Source organism: Lynx rufus, unplaced genomic scaffold, assembly GCF_022079265.1.
Source record: "Lynx rufus isolate CCGP_SWC_20201006 ecotype Redwood Valley unplaced genomic scaffold, mLynRuf1.p SCAF_5, whole genome shotgun sequence".
NCBI lineage: Eukaryota > Metazoa > Chordata > Mammalia > Carnivora > Felidae > Lynx > Lynx rufus.
The window spans coordinates 157,589,017-157,607,945 of NW_025814867.1; the positions used below are offsets into that span (position 1 = coordinate 157,589,017).

Here is an 18,929-nt window from a genome sequence, read left to right on the forward strand (position 1 = left end):
GTCTTAGGTGTGGTGGGAGTGTCGGTGTCCCGAGATGGCCTTGTCCACGGGGTTAGTCTCACCGACCTGCCTCGGAAGCGGTTCCGACACCTGCAGCTGCCTGTGCCCGAGCGTTTGCGCACGTTCATTGGTGCCGTGAGAATAGCTTCTTGATGTCATTTACAGGAAAACTAATTACGTATTGACTCTCCTCCCAATTCCATGAGAGCAGAAGCCCTGTGATAACGCATCAACCGTGTCCTCCCCGGACTCAACACCAGGAGCCCAGGGCCCGTCTTCCGCACGTCCCGCACGGGCAGCAGGCTGTGTCGGAGGCGGGCCACTGGGGTGCAGGCATGTGGGCGTGGCTGGGCCGGCCACACGGGTTCCTCGCTGAGCTCTGTTGACTTTGTATTTGGCCCCCACGAGGCCGGTGTGCCGCAGAGGTGGTTCCCCTCTTACAGACGAGGAGACTGCTGTGTCGCTCCCCCGAAGAGCCGTGTCTCGCCAGAGGAGGGTGCGTCTTACCGTCAGCCTTTCCCGTCAGAGCAGCCCGTCCCTGTGTTTGTGCCCGCGCTTTCTCTCCGGGACTCCCGCAGTCATGGTGTCTGTACCTGAGGTTGCTGCCTTGAGGCTGGGGAGGCGACCCCCCTGGCCAGGAGGCCTCCTGTGCTCAGCATGGCTGGTGGGTTGGTTTTTAGGTTCCGGAGAATTGCTCCGAGCCTTGGGATGGGTGTGAACTGCTCACTGGGTCCCGGGGACACCCTGGGCCAACCAGGCCTCCCAAGCCTTGGTGTTCCCGGCACCTGCCGGAGTGAGCTCGGGTGGGCACTCGGGCTGGGGCGACGTGCCCCAGAGTGTGCGGTTGTTGTCCCTTTGTCACGCGTCAGAAATGCTGCTGGACACCCCTCCCCCTTGGAGAGGCAGCTGTAGCATTGACTCTGGCGGGGGTGGTTCTGGAGGTCAAGGCACACCCAGGATCGTGGCTCTGGAAGGGACTGGGGCCCAGGTTTGCATGCGGTACTTTTAACCCCCCTACTGGACACCAGAGAGGCTGGCGTGATTGCACCCAGCCCCATTTTCCCGAGGCTGGTGTTTCTGCCGTCGTGGGTCACACAGAGCTTCTGCACGGAGAAGGCGACTGGAGGTTTGGTCTGCTTAATCCGTCACGAGGATCAGAACCGGGGCCACCCATGCCCACGCCGCACTCGGGCCTGTTGGCCTTGGTACGGCACGTGCTCGTTGGCCTCTCTTCGTGTGGTTCAGGGCAGGCCCTGCCCCTGGACCTCAGCGTCTCCCTCAGTGAAACAGCACAGCCGTAGGGCCTCACCCTCTAACCTCCGCCGGCACAGGAGTGAGGCTGACAGAGGTGAGGTGGGGGTAACGTGAGCCAGAGCAGAGCAGACCTCGGGGGGCTCTCTGGGGCTCTATCTGGAGCAGGAGTTCCTAGGGGGTGTGAACTGGTGCCCCGGGTCGCTGGCCCCTGTGGCAGAGGCCTTGTCAGTGTGTCCTTAAGGAGAACCCAGTTTGGCAATGCCGTGGGGCCACCGTTGGCCTGACTGGGATTCCCGTCCGCCTGGAAGAGGTGTCCTTACCCAGAGGGGTGAGGGCGGCCTGTCCAGCGTTGAGCCCAGGGGATCCCGGTGTGGGGCCGTGGCAGGGGCTTGGTGCTAGGACTGGAGAGAGGTGAGGGCTTCAGGGGTTAGTGGACCGGACAGGCCACCTCTGTGTCCCCCTGGGCATCCTCTGACCCATCTCAGCCCGTTTTCCTGGGGTGTGTCCCCCACGGACCGTGGTGCCAGCGTTCAGGGGCGTCCCCTTTCACAGCTGTTGGCTCAGGCCCCGGGGACACTCTGATGGGCAGACACCAACCGCAGGGACCTGGGCGCAGGGGTCAGAGCCGCTGCCGGAGAGGGTGCGTCTGGGGTTTGCCGTAAGTGACCGAGGTGGGTGGGAGTGGGGGCAGCTGGAGTGCTCGTGGTTCTCCGCAGTGTCCCTCCCCTGCGTGTGTTTGAGAATCTCCGTTAACAAGGCTGGCACGGAGCCAGGTCCCCGCCCCTGTCAGGACCTCTCTTCCTATAGTCCCGAGAGACACCCTCCAAGGTGGCCTCCGCTCCAGCTCCGACCGCGTCCAGGGACCCCGAGGTGCACCTGGGCAGCCGTCTTGCCTCGCCCGGTCTCGGGCTCTGGCTGCGCAGTCAGCCCTGACGCCCCAGATCCCACCTTCTCTGTGAAGCCTGTGCTTTCGCGGCTTCTCCTCGGGGCCCGTCCGCCTGGCCCACCGGCCCCCGTGCCCGCCCTCTTATCGGTCTCTTTCCAGGCTGTAGCCTCAGTGCAGAACGCGGACTTTGCCCGGTCCTTGGGGGTTTGGGCTTCTGGAACCCTCCGGATGCCCTGGGTGGGGGGGCCCGGCGGGGACACTGAGGTGAGCAGGGCTTGTGGCGCCTGTCCCAGTGCCTGCCGCCCGTGCCCAGTGTGGCGGCATCTGTGTCCCTCCTGGGCGTGTGGGGCCCTCTGCCAGTGCTTCCGGGTGGCTTCTGTGGGACCTCACTGCCCACGCGCTCGGCCATCTCACAGGGCCCGTGTGTCTGGTTCCCGTTTCCCCGGTGCGTGGGGACGGGCTGCCGGGCGGAGGCTCCCGGGGCAGAGCAGGGTGGGGGCCCCGATGCAGCGTGGCCACGAGTCAGTCAGTCCTCCCTGGTCGTAGACTTGTTTTTACTTCCAAGTTATTTCAAATTATAGCAAGTTGTAGGAGCGTGGGGAAGGTGTCTCCCTGAGCCTTTGAGGGCGAGCTGCCTACACGCCCCGCCGTCAGATGCTTCCCTGGGAGGCCGCCCTCTTGCCTTCGCCTGTTGGAGTGCGGGTCACTTGGCCTCCGCTGCCCAGGCTCCTGCCCCAAACAGATGCCCCCTGACCCCACAGTGGGCACCGTCATCACCCCGTTTGTGGCTCGACATGGCAGTGGGACGTGTGGACCTCTTACCCCCCACCCTCAGAGGCCCCTGACGCCTGCACGAGGCTGCACGGATGCCCTCCCTGCCTCGCATCAGGCTCGCGCCTGGCGGCCGGACCCCATGGCGGGTACGGTGCCGGGCGCAACACGGGTGGGGGCTGCTGGTTGGAGCAGTGTTGGTCCTGGGCGCCCACACCGTGCAGCCCCTCTGTTCACCCTCTCACACCCACCCCATTCTGAGCTGCTGAGGGTGACTGACAAGTCACAGGGCCTCTGCTCCCCAGGGGAGTGAGGGGTCAGGGCAGTGAAGAGAAAAGTAGGTCAGCTCCGGCACGTCCGGGAGTTTCGACACAAGGCCACGGCGTGCAGGGTCTTAGTCTTGGGGAAGGGATTAAATTCTCCCGGGAGTCTCGGGCTACGGGGTTTGTGCACGTTCCCGAGGTGACCAGTCTGTCTGACGGCTGCACCTCCTTCCTCCAGACGGAGCTTGTTTCTGGACTGCTGTGGCAGTGGCATCGGGGATCTGCTGTCATTGCAGGAAAATCTGCGGGGAGTGGCGATAAATTGGGAGATGTGCGTGTCCCACAGCACGGGCCCCGTGTGGAACAGGCCCCGGGCTCCGCCGCGTTGTCCCTGGGGAGGCCTGTGGAGGCCAAAGCTGTGGAGCCAGCCTGGAGGCCGCTCTGTGTTTAGAGCAGGCCCGAGGCAGAGACCCTGGCTGCAGCGCGGGGCGTTGCCTGGCCCGGCGCCCTCCAGCCCACGTTCCCACACGCCACAGCCCTGCCGTGGGGCAGAGAGCCGGCAGACCGCGTCCTCTCTGCTCCCGGAGCCTGGCAGTGGCGCTTTGCTGCTGCCCCCAGGTCAGGCAGCCCTCCCCTCCCTGGTCGGAAGAGTTTCAAAAGGGCGACAACGGTCTCTCAGGCTTTGTGTCGTAAATCTACGGATCGGATCGTGCCGAGAGTTACCTGCTCTCCGCCCCACCGTTCGCTCGAGGATGCGATGCGGAGGCTGAGGGGCTCTGTACCCAGTGAGAGGTCCCTCCTCTGGGGGGTGTCTTGTGGCCCGGGTGAAGTCCCGGCCCCGCCCATTTCCTGCCCTTAGAGAAGGAAGGGCCTGGAGAAGGGGAGTCCCGGCCCCGCCTGACGCGCCAGCAGGCACATCCTCGGGGCTACACGTGGCTTCTGCCGACACGGGCTGGCCATCTTCGTCTAGCTGGGAGTCCACGTCTGGTCAGCGTGGCACAGGCCCCAGTGGCGTCAGCTCTGCCACCACCCGCCCCCCCCCGCCCCCGCATGTAGCTTTGGGGGCAGGGGCTCCTCTGTCTTGCCCCCATCCCGTCCACCTGCCGAGGAGGAGAGGGCCTCCCTGGGGTCAGCAAGACGGACCCGGGAAGCCTCGTGTCCTGCATCCAGGGCTGTGTGTGATTTCTGAGCTCTCTGCGAAGCTTCACCTGTGCCCATGTGGCTCAGGGTTTATTCCAGTCTTGTGTCTCCGGGACCCTCCAGGACTGTGGTCCCCAGGGTGCTGGCCCGATGGGCTCAGCTGTCACACTCCCTTCCAGTAACACTCATAGTTCTGTGAGCGTTCCTCTGAGCCTGGGTTTTCTGTCCTGTGAAACGGGGCCAGTTCGTAGGGTTGCTGCCAGAGATGTGCCCTAAGGGGCAGCAGGTTTCTTCAGGCAATTAGTGAAGGAGTGTCACAGCTCTGCCCCCTTCCTTCGTGGGCCGTCCTGCCACCGCCTCGGCGCCTGGCAACTCCAGGGCTGGCTCCGCAGCTCCTGGGGGGTGTGGGCAGGCGGGCCTCCCGCACGGCTGGTGGTGGCAACGCGGTGCTTTGCGTTGTTCCCGAGAAGGAGGCCGCGTGGGTGGCTCCGACGGCTGGAGCAGACACCGCACCCAGGCCGCCCAGACGCCGAGCACCTACTCCTTCGCGGTGTGGAGGTTGAGATGCTGGGAGGGCTGGCTCCCCCCGGGACCCCTGTCCTGGGCGCACAGACGGCCATCTTTCTCGAGTCTTCTCGTCATCGTCCCTGTGCTTGTCTGTGTCCTGATCTCCTAGGAGGACACCAGGCACGTTGGGCTGGGGTCACCCTACCTTCTCCCTCAGTCGCCTCATTAAAGATGTGTCTTCAAATACAGGTGCATTCTGAGGTCCTGGGGATTAAGACTTGAACACGTGAATTTGGAGGACACAGTGTAGCCCACAGAAAGGGGATGTGCAGGCCCTCCTGGGGGACGAGGGAGGGGAGGCCAGGCTGGGCGATGTCTTCATGCGGTGGGACAGCCGGCAGGCCCGGAGCTGGGGGAGCAGGAGCGAGTGCAGGGCAGGGGACAGCTGGCCCCCAGAGGAGGCGCCGTGTGAAGAGAAGTGGGTTTTTCTCATTACGGTGGCTGGATTTGGTGACAAGATGTGGGACCACCTCTTGCCTAGACTGGACTCCCCTGAGACCCCTTGGCTTTGAGCAGCGCCTGTGCGGAGAAATTCCAGACATTGGGGCCCGTGCGGCTCGGGGGCACAGGCTTCTGCCTAGCCAGAAAGCGCGTGTCTGCTCGTGAGCTGCGTGGCATCTCTGGGCCTCACGGCCACATGGTGGCCCGTCCTGGAGGCCATCCCGGAGTCAGGGCGGGAGGGTTCGCTGGTGAGGCCCGCCTGCGGGCCTCAGAGGGACACTGCTACAGGGCTCCCTCCCGACAGGCGCTCCACTCACCCCATGTGCTCTGTCCCCAGGTGCGGATGCCCGGGCCATTTTGCCCAAGAAGGAGAAGCTGAAGCTGAGGCGTGAGAGGTGGCTGCAGAGTAAGTACCTCCCTCGCCTCCCGGCTTGACGCCCCCCCAGACGGTCCCCGTCCTCCCCGCACCTGCCGCTCTGGGCTCCTCGCGGCGTCGGCTCGTCGGCTCGTCAGCACGCACGCGATCCTGCGTGTCGTGAGTGTGTCACCTCAGAGCCACTCAGGGTGTCCGTGAGGTCACCTTCCTGCCAGTGGTGACCTTCCGGACTTTTCTGCGGGCCGCGGCCGCGCGGTCCTTCCCTCTGAGGGCCTCCAGCGGCCGCCTCGCCGCACCCGGTGCCTCTCTGCCCACCAGTCGCCTTTTGGAAGACGGGGTTATTTTTCGTGATGCCGAGCGCTCACTGATGCTCTCCTGAAGGTTTTCTTGTGAGGATTGCTCTGCAGTTTGTTTCTTATCGCACCTTTTGAGTATGATTCTGTTGACTTTTGAAAATAATTGGTGCTACCCTGTGTATTCTCTCGTGGGTAAAGTTAGTTTTCGTTGGAAGTATCGTTTGTTTATTTTGAGAGAGAGCGCGCACGTGTCTGGACACACACGTGCGCGGGGGAGGGGCAGAGAGAGAGAAGCAGAGCAGGGCGGAGCCTGAAGTGGGGCTTGGACCCTTGACCCTGGGATCAGGGCTTGAGCCGAAATCAAGAGTTGGATGCTTAGCAGCCTGAGCCACGCAGGCGCCCCTCCTTGAAGGTTTTAAAGAAAATACGCTTCTTAAGTTTTCTAGAGAAATTTGCCTGTTTCTCCCACAGTTATTTTACTTTTTGGTCACTTTGGGGAAGTTCCTTAAGGAAGTGATTCATTCATTGATTTTCTTTGTCACGGTTCCTGGCACGGAGACGTACAGAATATCCTCTGTGTGCCAGATTTGGAAAACTGATAGACGGTGGCCACTGGGACCCTGCACGTGTCTGGGCTGCAGCGTTGAGCTGATGTTTACAATTTTCTTCCCGTGCTGGTCGGTGTCTTTGTCTCACTGCTTGGGTCAGTCTTGGCCACCTGTAGTTTCCCGTAAAACATCTTCTCTAATCCGATCTCTGCCCTCACCAGCAAAGGGCTGCGGGCCCCTCGTCATCAGAGCCCCTGTTCGCTGTCCTGTGTTTGCACCCGTCTTCCAACTCTTCCGTCCCGGGAGTCAGTTCCTGTATTCGCTTGTTACTTCTACTTTCTCTGGGTCTGAATTCTCAGTTTCTGTTGTTTTAACACGCTGTTCTTTCTTTCTTTGAGTTTGAGTTGCTTAGCTCGTTTGTCTTACAGTTTTGTTCAGGAACGGTGGGCTGTGGTGGTGCCCACGTCACCCCACTCGGTCTTACCTAGTATTCTGTCATGAAAAATGTCACGCAAGAGCAGGGGGAATGTTACGGGGAAACCTGAAACCACCACCTCAGTTTTACGTGGACACTCTTCTTTCCCACGTCTGCTCGTCTGTACGTTTCTGTCCGTCTGTCCACCACCCGCATTCTGTGCACATTCCTGAGTGGCAGACGTCAGCACACTTTCTCCCAAATAGTTCTACGGTTCAGCGTCTGTTGATGGTTTTTCATTTTTATTTTGAGGTGAAATTGGGTGCAGTGAAGTGCCAGGCAGCGATCTGTGACCAATGCGCACACGTGTGCAACCAGAGTCCCTTTGAGACACAGAAGGCCACCGTCACTGGCGAGTCCCCGTGCGCCTTCCCACGCAGTCCCCTCGCTCCGCATTCTCGACTACCCTGCAGGTGACCCCTGTCTCATTTCTTTTGAGTCTCACTAGATTTTACTGCTCTAGGCTTCACGTACGTGGAATCTCGTAGGACGTACTCTCTTCGTGTCTGGGTTTCTTTGCTTCACGTGGTGTTTTTGAGAGTCCTCTCTGCTGAGCGCAGCTATGGCCCGTGCCCTTCTGTCGCCGAGAAGGATTTCTTTATCTGGATGTACTCTTTGCTACCCACTTTCCTACGGACGGACACCTGGTCTTTTTCTCTTTTTAGCTACCGTGAAAAAGGCTGTGAACATTCTTCACAGGTCTTTTTGTGGAATATGTTTTCATTTCTCTGGGATGAGTAGTCGGGAATGGAACGCAGGGTCATAGGGCAGGTGTATGTTTAGTTTAATAAGCAGCTGCCAGACGTTTCCTGGAGTGGTTGTACACTTACGCTCCCACCAGCCGCGGAGGCGCGTTCCGCCTGCGCCACGGCTCTGCCAGGGCGCGGCGGCGTCCGAGTGCCAGGCAGGGTGTCAGCCGCTCCTCGTGGCGTTGGCGCTCGTTACCGCCACCGGGCGTTTCACCGGCCGCTCCTGCTTGCACGGCATGTCCGGTCGTGTGTGGTTTCGTGAGGCTCTTTGCCTTCTGTTCCTGAGCTCCAAGAATTGTTCTTAGTCCGGGAGGCCAGCCCTGGGTCATGTACACGTGTTGCAGATTTTCTTCCAGACTGTGACTTTCCTGTTCATTCTCCTGACAAGTTTATTGATTTGAGAGACAGACCGTGCGAGTGGGGGAGGGGCAGAGAGAGAGAGAGAGAGAGAGAGAGAGAGAGAGAATGAATCCCACGCAGGCTCCACGTTACTCGAACCCACCAAACAGTGAGGTCGTGACCTGAGCCAAAATCGAGTCGGACGCTTAACCGACTGAGCCATCCAGGCGCCCCAATGATTTAAAAATTTTTATTTTAGAGAGAGAGCGTTCATGCGAGGGGCAGAGAGAGAGGGAATCTCAAGCAGGCTCCACTCGGCGCGGAGCCCAGTGCGGAGCTCGATCCCATGACCCTGAGTGATCTGAGCCAAAACCAAGGGGCGGATGCTCAACCGACTGAGCCACCCAGGTGCCCCATCAGGCTAGTTTTATTTTATTTTTTTAAATTTATTTTTTTTTTTCAACGTTTATTTATTTTTTTTGGGACAGAGAGAGACAGAGCATGAACAGGGGAGGGGCAGAGAGAGAGGGAGACACAGAATCGGAAACAGGCTCCGGGCTCTGAGCCATCAGCCCAGAGCCTGACGCGGGGCTCGAACTCACGGACCGCGAGATCGTGACCTGGCTGAAGTCGGACGCTTAACCGACTGCGCCACCCAGGCGCCCCCAGGCTAGTTTTAAATTAAACCATTTAGGATAAGGGAGTGACAGTCTCTGGGAACCTTCCAGAGCCAGCCAGGGGGGAGCGGTAGGGGCAGGAGGAGCCTCCTACGTACCCCCAAAACACTCAGAACTTGCTGCTCTAGACCACGTAGTTGGTAGGATGGACCTTTCCCTGTCCCTCTTTGCCTATGAGTGGGCCGGCCGTGAGACTGTTCCTGGGGGACAGGCATCGGCGTGTGGTCTGTCAGCTCCAGCACCCCCACAAGGGTTTACTTGGAGAGAAGTCCGCCAAGGGGGCTATCTCCAGCCTAGGTACAAAGATGTCGGAGCCCGTGAGGGGAGGGGAGGCCCCGACCCGCCTGCCTGGAAGGAAGAAGGGTGGCTTCGACGCCAGAAGAGGGCCTGGCAGGGTCCTGGCCTCGGAGGACACCCCGGGGGGGCACCTCTGCCTCCCTCCCTGTGCAGCCCCGTCTCCCGACGGGAGCGACCCTGGGGCTCAGCGCAGAAGCAGGGGAGAGCCGGCTGGGCGGGGACCGTGGGGACGGCGGCGAGGTCGCCCCTGCCGAGAGCTGCCGGCCCGGAGCGCCTGTGCTGAGCCGGTTGGCACGGAACTGACACCCCCTTAAATTCACTGTTCTCACTCCCTGAGCCCCCGGGCTGGAATGAAAGGGCACCCAAATCTGAGGATAAGGTAATGTTTCAGCCCCACGTGAAAAAGTTACAGAGCTGTTTCGGTAACACGGGCAGAGCCGAAGACCGCATTCACTGCCAAGTTCCACACGGGGGTAACCGCCGGCTGGTGGTGCAAGATTAAAGTCGCACACCTTTTTGTATTTACCTGGGGGGGGTGTGTGTGTTCGTGCGTGTGTATGTGCGTGCACGCGTGCACATCAGTGCCTGGCGCCTGTGTTTTCTGGCTTTACGTTTCTGTTTGTCTTATTTGTCGTGTTTCATTGTTGCTTAGTTTTTGGGACAGCAGGTGGAAGGCTGCCCTTCACACCTGCCCGGTGACGCCACACTGTTGGGATTTCTGTCACTTCACAGTTTGCTTCACTGTCCAGGAGGCCCACTGTCTTGTTGCTTGTTCTTCTAAAAAACGTTTTGGCTACTCTTACCATTCAGTTCTTTTAAAAACGAGATTTGGGGGTGCCTGGGTTGCTCAGTTGGTTGAGCATCCGACTCCTGATTTTGGCTCAGGTCGTGATCTCCTGGTTGAGATCAAGCCCTGCATTGGGCTCCACGCTGAGCCTGCTTGGGATTTTCTGTCTCTCTCTGCCCCTCAACTGTTTGTGTGAGTGTGCACACCTGCTCTCTCTCTGTCTCTCTTAAAATTAAAAAAAAAAAAAAAATCTAGGGGGCGCCTGAGTGGCTCAGTCGGTTGGGCGTCCGACTTTGGCTCAGGTCCGACTTCGGCTCATGGCTCGTGAGTTCAAGCCCCATGTCGGGCTCTGTGCTGACAGCTTGGGGCCTGGAGCCTGCTTTGGATTCTGTGTCTCCCTCTCTCTCTGCCCCTAACCCACTTGCATTCTGTCTCTGTCTGTCTCAAAAATAAATAAACATTAAAAAAAAATTTTTTTTTTAAATAAGATTTGGAATTAGTTTGGTGGGTTGATTGGGCTGGCCGAGCTCTGCCCTATGGGTTCTCACTGTCGCCCACCCTCCCTAGATGCTGAACTGCCCATGACGGATTGGTGTGGGGCTTCTGATGTTTTGCCAGAGAATATGAGGTTTCTGGTAGATAATCTCCTGCCAAATTAGAGAATGTCCTTCCGTTCATGGCTCTATTATAACTTTTACGGTGAGCGGATAGTGAGTTCTTCTTTGTTTAATTTAATAAAAACTTTTTAATGTTTATTTTTGAGAAAAAGGGAGAGAGTGAGCGGAGGAGGAGCAGAGAGAGAGGGAGACACAGAATCGGAAGTGGGCTCCAGGCTCCGAGCTGCCCGCACAGAGCCCGACGCGGGGCTTGAACCCACACGCTGCGAGATCATGACCTGAGCTGAAGTCGGACGCTTAACCGACTGAGCCGCCCAGGTGTCCCCAGGATAGTAAATTCTTGCGTCTTCCTTTTGGCATTTCTTATAGCGATGGTGGCCTTTCTGTTGAGGCAGACCGCTGCAGACCCCCTGGCAGACGTCCCTGCATCGAATCACCCTTGTGCGCCTCGGACACGCTCCAGCTAGTTAACACGTGTTACTAATTTAAAGCACTTCCACTTGGATTTGCTAACGTCTGTGCAGCCGTGTGTAGGTGTCTTCCCCGGAACCTCGGGCCTGTGCTTTGCTGCCCTCGGTCCCGGCGCCGGTCTGTCAGCACGCCCGCCCTGGCCTTTGCAGCTGTCCTAGGATGTTTGCCTCCCGGAGAAGCGGCGCCTGGTTTGATGGGACCTCAATAAATTGTTTATCCTCTCCCTGGCAGGATGGGAAGTACCGACCTGTCCCCTTGTGATCCTGACGGTCCGGAGCGTTGAGGGGCGGCCATCCTTGTCCCCCGGAGCCCAGCTCTTCGGGGCAGGGAGAGCAGCCTCACTCCCCAGGGCCCCCTGGGCTCGCTGGGACCCTGGTTGGGGGCAGCTTGCGTGTCTCTGACTTTGGAGCAGGCGGGGTGGGCTCTTCAGAGCTGGCCCCGGACAGCCGAGGGACTTTGGGGTGCGCGGCGCTGCCCTGGTGCCGTGGGCTCGGAGGGGGCCGGCTCCTGTGTCTGTGGATGGAGCCTCCCTTAGTGCTTGTCCCTGGTAGGTGGGTGCTTGCAGTTTCTAGAAACGACTTCTGTGCAGAGGCTTCCTGGGGCCCCACAATATCAACTCCCCTACGTGGGGACGCACTTCCTCCCCCCCGGTCCCAGGAGGCACTTGGAGAGCACAGGAGATGTGGCCCCGCCGTAGGTGACTCACTGTTTAAATCCTTGTCCGTTTGCCCGCTTCTGACCGCACATCCCTGCTCCTGCCCCCAAAAGGCGCAGGCCGCCGTGCTAGTGTCCCTTTTCAGAAGGAGAAGACCTCCGTGCCTGCAGCTCAGTCTCGTCATTCTGCCATTAGGAAGTGTGCCTCTGTGACGGGGTGCCGGCCTGCCCCCGGGCTCCCGGGGTGCCGGCAGGAAGGAAGCTGCCCGTCCTTCATTCTCTGCTTCTCTCACTGACCTCACGTCTCCTCTTCCCCAGAGATCGAAGCCATAAAGCTGGCCGAGCAGAAGCGCAAGGCAGAGCGGAGACGGAGGGCCACGGTGGTGGTGGGGGACCTGCAGCCCCTGAAGGACGCCCTCCCTGAGCTGCTGGAGCTGGAGGCCGGTGGCCGGCGGCCGCCTTCTGCAGGGTGAGCGTCTGTGTGCGGCTGCCTCGGGAACTTGAGGCTGCGAGGCCGGGCCGGGGGCCAGAGCGGGAGAAGAAATGGCGGAGGGGAGGGGTAGGCAGGCAAAGGCCCCAGAGGGGCCTGGCCCGGTTGTTGATGCAGAAACGCTTGCTTCCACGGACCCAGCCGCGAGGTCAGCAGGTGGTGGGGCCTCCCTTGGCCGGCACGTCGAGGAGGGGCGCCTGCCGGCCGTTTGGGCCTCAGAACGGCTTCGCCGGGAGGGCTGCTGCATGGGGTGGGGGGTGTCCCTCCTGTACCGCTGCTGGGCTCTATTCCCCGTGTGCCCTCTGCTTCGCTCCCCAGAGACGCAGCCTGGCACCGTGCCCCCTGCCTCTGGTACCCCGTCCGAGACGCACACGTCCCGGTAGCGCTTCCTGCCGCCCTGCTGTGCGTGCTCTAGAGAAGCCGGTCCCTCTGCCGTCCCCTCCCCGCTCACAGGCTTGAGGGCGGGGGGGCGTCAGGCCGTGTGCTCAGGGCCGCTCGGCTGCAGAGCCGGAAGCTCCCAGGCCACCTGCTGGGATGGAAGCACCTAGAGCATTCGGTCCGGCAAGGAGTCGGGTGGCCATCACCCCCGCAGCCGCAAGCTTTGCCTTGGGTCCCTGTACTCCCTCCCGCCCGGTTGTGCCTGGCCGGGAGCCCCCAGCCCCATCTCGCCAAGAGCAGGCCCAGCCCATCAGCATTCATCACAGGAAGTGTCCGGGCCTCTTCCTGGTCTTCCGTGGCCGGATTCCTCGGAGCTCGGGAGGAGGCCGTGCTGCGGGGGTTAGGTCCCCCCGGTGGGTGACTTCAGAGGGTGTGGACGGCACAGATGGCTCCGTGACTGCTCTTGTCCCCACCCTCTGGGCAAGTCCCAGAGTCCGGGTCGGACAGGACGTGGTGTGGGGATGGCCTTGGCACCCTGGACACCCAGACCTGAACTCAGGGGTCCCCAGGCACCCACTGGGACACCCTGACCGAGGCCCCGGGCCACTCCAAGCTTGTTCCACATCCGTGATGTGGCCTCCCGGGGCGATGGCGGCAGGGAGCCCGGGGCTCGGGGCTTTTGGAGCATGCCTGCCCCTGGCCGTGTCCCAGCCTCCATCCGCGTGGGCGCCACAGAGGGCTCCTGACACGAGCCAGCACGCGGACGGTCGACAGTCCTGCTGCTCCTTGGGAAGGTTAGCTTCTCTAGAAATCAGTCCTCTGGGCAAGAGAGTGTCAGGTGAAGGTCGTCTTTTCCGTTCTGACGAACCGGGTGGGGAGCCCCTTGCAGCCGAGCCACCGGGCCAGCGGGCACAGGGGCGAGGCCGCCCATCCGCGGGACTCCGTCGGGGCCGGGTGGCCTTGGCCACGTCTTGAGGCTGCTGCCGCCGCTACCCCGGAGCGGCCCCTGGCTGGTGGCTGCTGCTGGAGAGCTGGCTAGAGGCGGCAGCACGGCTCCCCTGGCCGCCCCCCCCCCCCCCCCCCGGCGGACTCGGGTTCGCCCGCCGGGCTGTGGGTTTACGCAGGAGTCTGCGTGTTCCCACCGGCGTCGTTTGGTGTTTCTTCCACACACTTGGTTTCCGAGGCCCCTGGGGGCCGGGCGTGCCCTGTGGGCTCACCCGTGGCAGGGGAGTGACAGCGGTGAGGGTGGACGTGCCGGGGGTCACCCGCCTTGGGACTGCGGGCCTGGCTACCCGGAGTTTGCCAGGAAAGCATTTGCCTGTTTGACAGGGAAACTGAGGCTTCAGGGCTACAGTGGTTTTCCCAAGGTTTGTGCTGGGTCAGCTGATGTCCAGAGCCACTGCCTCCAGTGCTGGTGAGGCTGGGGTCACCTGTGCGGGTACCTGAGCAGCGAGCCAGGCTGTGTGCTCTGAGCTGCACAGCATTCCCGCGGGGGGTGGGCGTGGTCTCAGTCCAGCCACCATCTGCCCTGCTCGGTCTGCAGCCAGAACCAAGCTCGGAGGCCACGAGTGAGTGTCTGCCCTTCTGTGAGCTCTCTGCCTTGGTCATTTCAAAGCAGACCAAGGCCCGGACCTGTCTGGACAGAGGGGACAGGACTGAGGGGTTGGCTGGGTTTGTGCTGGGGTGTTGGCTCTGCTCACCCCGATGGCCTTGGGGATTCACCCTGTCTGCCTTTGTCCGCAGGACGGGAGCCTCCCCCCGGGAGCTGCTTACCGGGGTCCTAGCCGTGCCCTGAGGCTCGGTGACCATCTTGGCCTCCCACCTTGCTGGGGGGGGTCACCTGGCCCACGGGCACCGAGGGGACTCCCAGATGTGTCTCTGCTGGCAGAGCTGGAGGGCTGTGGGAAGCATCAGTGGATTTTACCATTTTACAGACGGGGGGGTGGCCCAAGGCCTGGGATGCCAGCCCGTTCTGCGAGGGGTCTGCTCCCGGGTGAATGCAGGGTCAGCAGCGAGAGGAGCAGAGCCGAGGTGGCCTGGGGCGGAGGGTGACTCGGGAAAGCCTGGCCGTAGACTCGGAGTCTGGGACGGGCCCTTGGGGATGCACGTGGCCGCCTTGGCGGCCCTGCCTGAGAGCGGGCACTCGAGTCAGCGTGAGTGAGAGGAGAGGCGGGTGCAGGTGCTCTCTTAGGCTCAGGAGACAGGTCTTTCATTCATATTTTATCAGAAAACATGAATAAAGAATGAGGCCTTCTGGTCTAGAGGCTAAATTTAGGTGTTGGCTCCGGGCTCTGGTTTTCTCGCCCTTCTTGCCGCCCGCCACGTAGACGTGTCTCTTGGTACCGGCTCCCTAGGGAGATGGGCTGCGCTGGGTCTTGTGGGGAGTCCCACGGTGAGAAGGGGTCCAGGGTCCCCGCGCTGACCTGCTTCTCTGTGTCCCCAACAGGGTGAGGGTGAGCAGGAGGCCCCGGCCCGCCGAGTTGAGCCGCATGAGTGCTGCGCAGAGGCTCCAGCTCCTGTGAGTAGGGCCCACCCCCAAATGGGGCTCCGCCGCTCCCACCCCTCTCCTCCCGTCATGCCCCCCGTGCTGTCCGGTGTCCGGCCCGGGTCCGCTCGGGCACCGCGGACCGCTTGGCGTGCAGCAGCCTGTTTCCAGCTGGGCTGGGAGCCCCTTCCGTGGGCAGCAAAGGGAGCGGAAGCTACCAGAACCAGCACTGCCAGCCTTTAGGGGGTCCCCGTTGGAGCCCAGGGCCCCCGGCCATCCCGGGCATTGGGAGCGGACACCTGGCTTGGGCAGTCAGTCCAGAGGGGGCGGTCTCCCTGACAACAGCCAGGAAGGCACCTTGAGGTTTGGCCTTGCTTGTCCTGCCCCCACCTGCCCTAGGCCGGGCGGCCCCTGCTGCGACACATCCCCCCCTGCCCAGACTGCTTCTGGAACTGCCATCCTGAGGTTTCGGACCGGGTCCCCTTAGTTTCCGTGCAGAGGTGACGTCCCCCAGGGGTGCCCACCAGACTTGAGCTGGCCCTGGCGCATCTGAGAGGGGCTGGCTGGGCTCAAGAGACCGGCGGGGGGCGAGAGCGGCAGCCACCACCTGGACTCGGGGGGCCCCGGACCCCCACCCCCGGAGGAAGCCGTCCCGTCTCCCATCGCACCTCTGTCGCCACAGTGCCCTCTGCGAGAAGGGCTGGTCTCGGGCTGGCGGGTGCGGAGCTCCCGCCCCTCCGTGACTGCGGATTCAGCAGAGCTGCGGGGAGGGGGAGGGCGCCTCTTATGTAAGGCCGCCTGTGCAGGCCGCGGGCAGGCTCTGCCTCCCCACGTTTGTCAGCTTCCTCCTGCTTTGAGTCGCAGCTCCCCACGAAGGCTGGGATGGGGGCCCAGAGCCCACTCCCTGGAGGAGGGGCCGGTGTCCCGGACCCATGGGCACGTACAGTCCCTCCTAGTGCCGCCTCCCCCCCCCCCCCCCCCCCCCCCCCGCCACCTCCCCGTGGTGACCCTTAGGCCCCAGGTGCTCTGTCCCGGGGTAACCCCCGGCCTGGCCCGCCCGCTCCAGTGTCCAGCCCCGCCCGAGGTGCCTGAGTATGGGGTGGCTGAGGGGAGGCGGTGCCGCCGCCCGTCCCTAGCACCCCACACCGAGGTGTGTGGGGGTTCGCTGACCCGCTCTGATCTCCGTTCTTTCAGCGAGGAAGAAAGGGCCCGGTTTCAGGAGCTGCTGGCCAGTCCGTCCTACAGGGCCGGCCCCCTGCTGGCCATCGGGCAGCAGCTGGCCCAGCAGATGCAGCTGCACGGCGGCGGCCAGCTCTGACCCGGTCCGGAGGCGTGCCGTGAGCCCCGAGGACCCGCCCCTGCCGTCATCGCCTTGGACCCGGCGGCAGTGCCCACCGTGAGGATGAGCTGCGGCGTGACCTCGGGCAGTGGGCCTGCGGGCTTCCTTCCAGGCTGCTCTTGGGCTTTTCTGGGCCGGCCGACCGGGATGGCACGACCTACCGCCCGGCAGGCGTCAGGATCCCGAGACGCAGCCACGTTGTTCCGTGCTTCGGGGGCGCTTGCCGCCCTCCCGGTTCCCGGGGGCTCGGATGGAACATCTCCTGTCTGCTTCTCCCGTTTTGTCTCTGTGCCGCTCCCCCGGCCCTCTCCCCGCTGTGGCCCCGAGCCCAGGTTGCTCCCCTCCACCTGCTCTTGTGGTTAAGGGGAGCAGGGCCGCTGCTGTCTGTCCGCCTGGACGCGGGGCACAGGCCTGGTCCCGCCCTGCGGCGGCTGACCCGACAGCAGGATGGGTATTTATTGTGAGAAGCCTGGGGTTTGGAGGCCGGACTGTGGGAAATCAGACTTAAACCCTTGATTCGAGGATGTGGAGGGGGCTGCTTTTCTGGCCAGAGGCCCCGAGCTCGTGGATGTGTGGCTCAGAGGCCTGGGCCCCCGCGGCGGCAGCTCTGGGCCCAGGACGGGGCCTGGGTACCAGCACCCCTCACAGGCGGGCGACAGCCTGGGCGTGCTGCCTCTGCGTCCGGGCGCCAGGCCAGTCTGGGCCCTGTGGCTGATCTGTCCCTGACCTCTAGTGGCGTGGCCGCCGTGCTCACGACACACAGACACCTCAGCAGTGTCCGCCGAGCCTGTCCGGGAACGGATGGCTGAATGGAATCGGATCCTGGACCCCTTCTCTGCACAAGAGCACACGGTGTGGACACATCACAGGGACGGGACACAGAAGGGACAGATAAGACCACAGAGGCTGCAGGTGGCAGCCGAGTCCCCTCAGCCAGAGGTCAGCGTGGCCATGTCGCCAGGACCGCCAGGTCCTAAGGGACGGTACGGTCTTGTTCTCAGCACAGAACCCAGTTCTCCATAAGTGAGACAAGCTGTTTACAAAGTGGTATTTGTGACAAACTCGTTTCTGCAATAAAATCACTGCTGGGAAAAAGAGTGGGGCACTGGCCACCCGGGAGATGGTGCGGATGCCTGGGCGTTTCCCCATCACGCCTTTCTGTGTTGTCTGCGTTTGGTGACAGTGGCCGCAAGGCTCGTCTTACGTGTTGTCTGAGGAGAAAATCTTCCTGGTCCCGCAGCAAGTCCCGTCTGACCACGACTGGGCCTGCTGGCCCCCTCGTGCCCTTATCAGGCCCTCCCCCTCGGCCGCTCTGAGAGCACGAGCTGTGGCTAAGGGAGAGGCCGGAGGGAGGCTGGGTGGGCTCCCCGTGAGGAGGTGAGGTCCGTACGCTGCCCCTTCCGCCGACCTCAGGACTCACCCCAAGGAAATGGGCTGAGAAACCTCAAACGTGTGGGGACAACCCCCCGTCCCAAGCAGAGTACCGGACCCCAATGACGGCTGCTGCTCAGATGATCTGGGGCTCGTGGGGTTGGAAACGGGAGCTCCGGTCCTGCAGGCGCCCCCCTGGGTGTGCCCCTCTGGGTGTGGCCGGATGCCTGGCCTGAGCGGGACGGGAAGCTTCCAGCCACCACTCTGCCATGTGTTGCAATGGGCGTGAGTTACTGGGTGGTGAGTTTAGGTGGAGACACGGAATAGACCACTACTGTTTGTGCATCTTAAACCCTGTGCGCTTCGGGCGCGTGGGCCGACGGCTCTGGGACCTGCCTTCAGGGCCCTCGCGGAGTGCTGGCTGGGGACTGCGTCCTTAACTAGGCGCACCGTGGGCCCCACAGAGCTGGCCGGTGTCCCTACCCCCCGTGCCTATTGTCCAGGTGCACAGCACCAGAACCAGTGGGGGAGGGGACAGAGAACATGCCGCCGAAGCACAGTGCCAGGCTGGAGCAATGAGCCCGTTGTAGGCCTTGTCCCTCTGAGTCCAAGGGCTCCTCTCCAAGCCCCTGACTGTCCCTTTTCCCTGATGGGCCCTGCCTGCCCTGTCCCCAGGCTCACCTCTGAAGCTTTCCCTGGTGAGGAGGCCAAGGGACCGTTACCTCCCCTGGCCCCCAGCCAGAAATCTTCAAGACCCCCTTTTGTACTCCCGTGACCCACCTGGATCTGCCTTCCCCATTAAACACCCCCCTCTTCCTCTTCCCTTCTCGTTGCTACAGTTGCTGTCCCATTCTTTTGGTGGACATGTGTATCAGTTACCAACTGCTGTGATCGCCGAATAACGAACATTCCCCAAACACTTACAGCCGGGTGTTTTCCCCACAAGTCTGGGCCAGGCTGGACTCTTGCCTGAGGCACCCGCTGAATTTGTTTCCTAGGTAACAGATTACCAGACACGTGACTTCAAGCTCCAGAAGCCTATTCTCTCCTGGGAGGCTGGAAGTCGGGTCGGTGCCGGCAGGGCCATGCTGCTCCAGAGACCTCCACGTGGGGGGACGTCTTTGCCTTTTCCAGTGTCTGCGGTTTGCCAGTGACTCCGGCGTCTCTAGGCTGGTGGCCGCCCAGGGACTCTCCTTGTCTCTGCCTTCACTTGCACCCGTGGGTCGGGGCCCACCCTCCTCCAGAATGATCTCAGCTT

At 62.2% G+C, this 18,929-nt stretch overlaps 1 protein-coding gene across 4 annotated transcripts in view; it reads left to right on the forward strand.

Moving 5' to 3' along the window:
- The window catches only part of SLX9 (SLX9 ribosome biogenesis factor), a 37,228-nt gene extending 19,773 nt beyond the window's left edge, over window positions 1-17,455 (forward strand). For all 4 annotated transcript variants that reach the window (XM_047099806.1, XM_047099807.1, XM_047099804.1 and 1 more), the window contains exons 3-6: window positions 5,660-5,728; window positions 11,927-12,077; window positions 14,923-14,994; window positions 16,156-17,455. In XM_047099806.1, coding sequence (XP_046955762.1) covers window positions 5,660-5,728; window positions 11,927-12,077; window positions 14,923-14,994; window positions 16,156-16,279 — 416 coding nt within the window. In that variant the 3' untranslated portion in view covers window positions 16,280-17,455. The remainder of the gene's footprint in view (window positions 1-5,659; window positions 5,729-11,926; window positions 12,078-14,922; window positions 14,995-16,155) is intronic.
- Window positions 17,456-18,929: the final 1,474 nt, after the last annotated feature.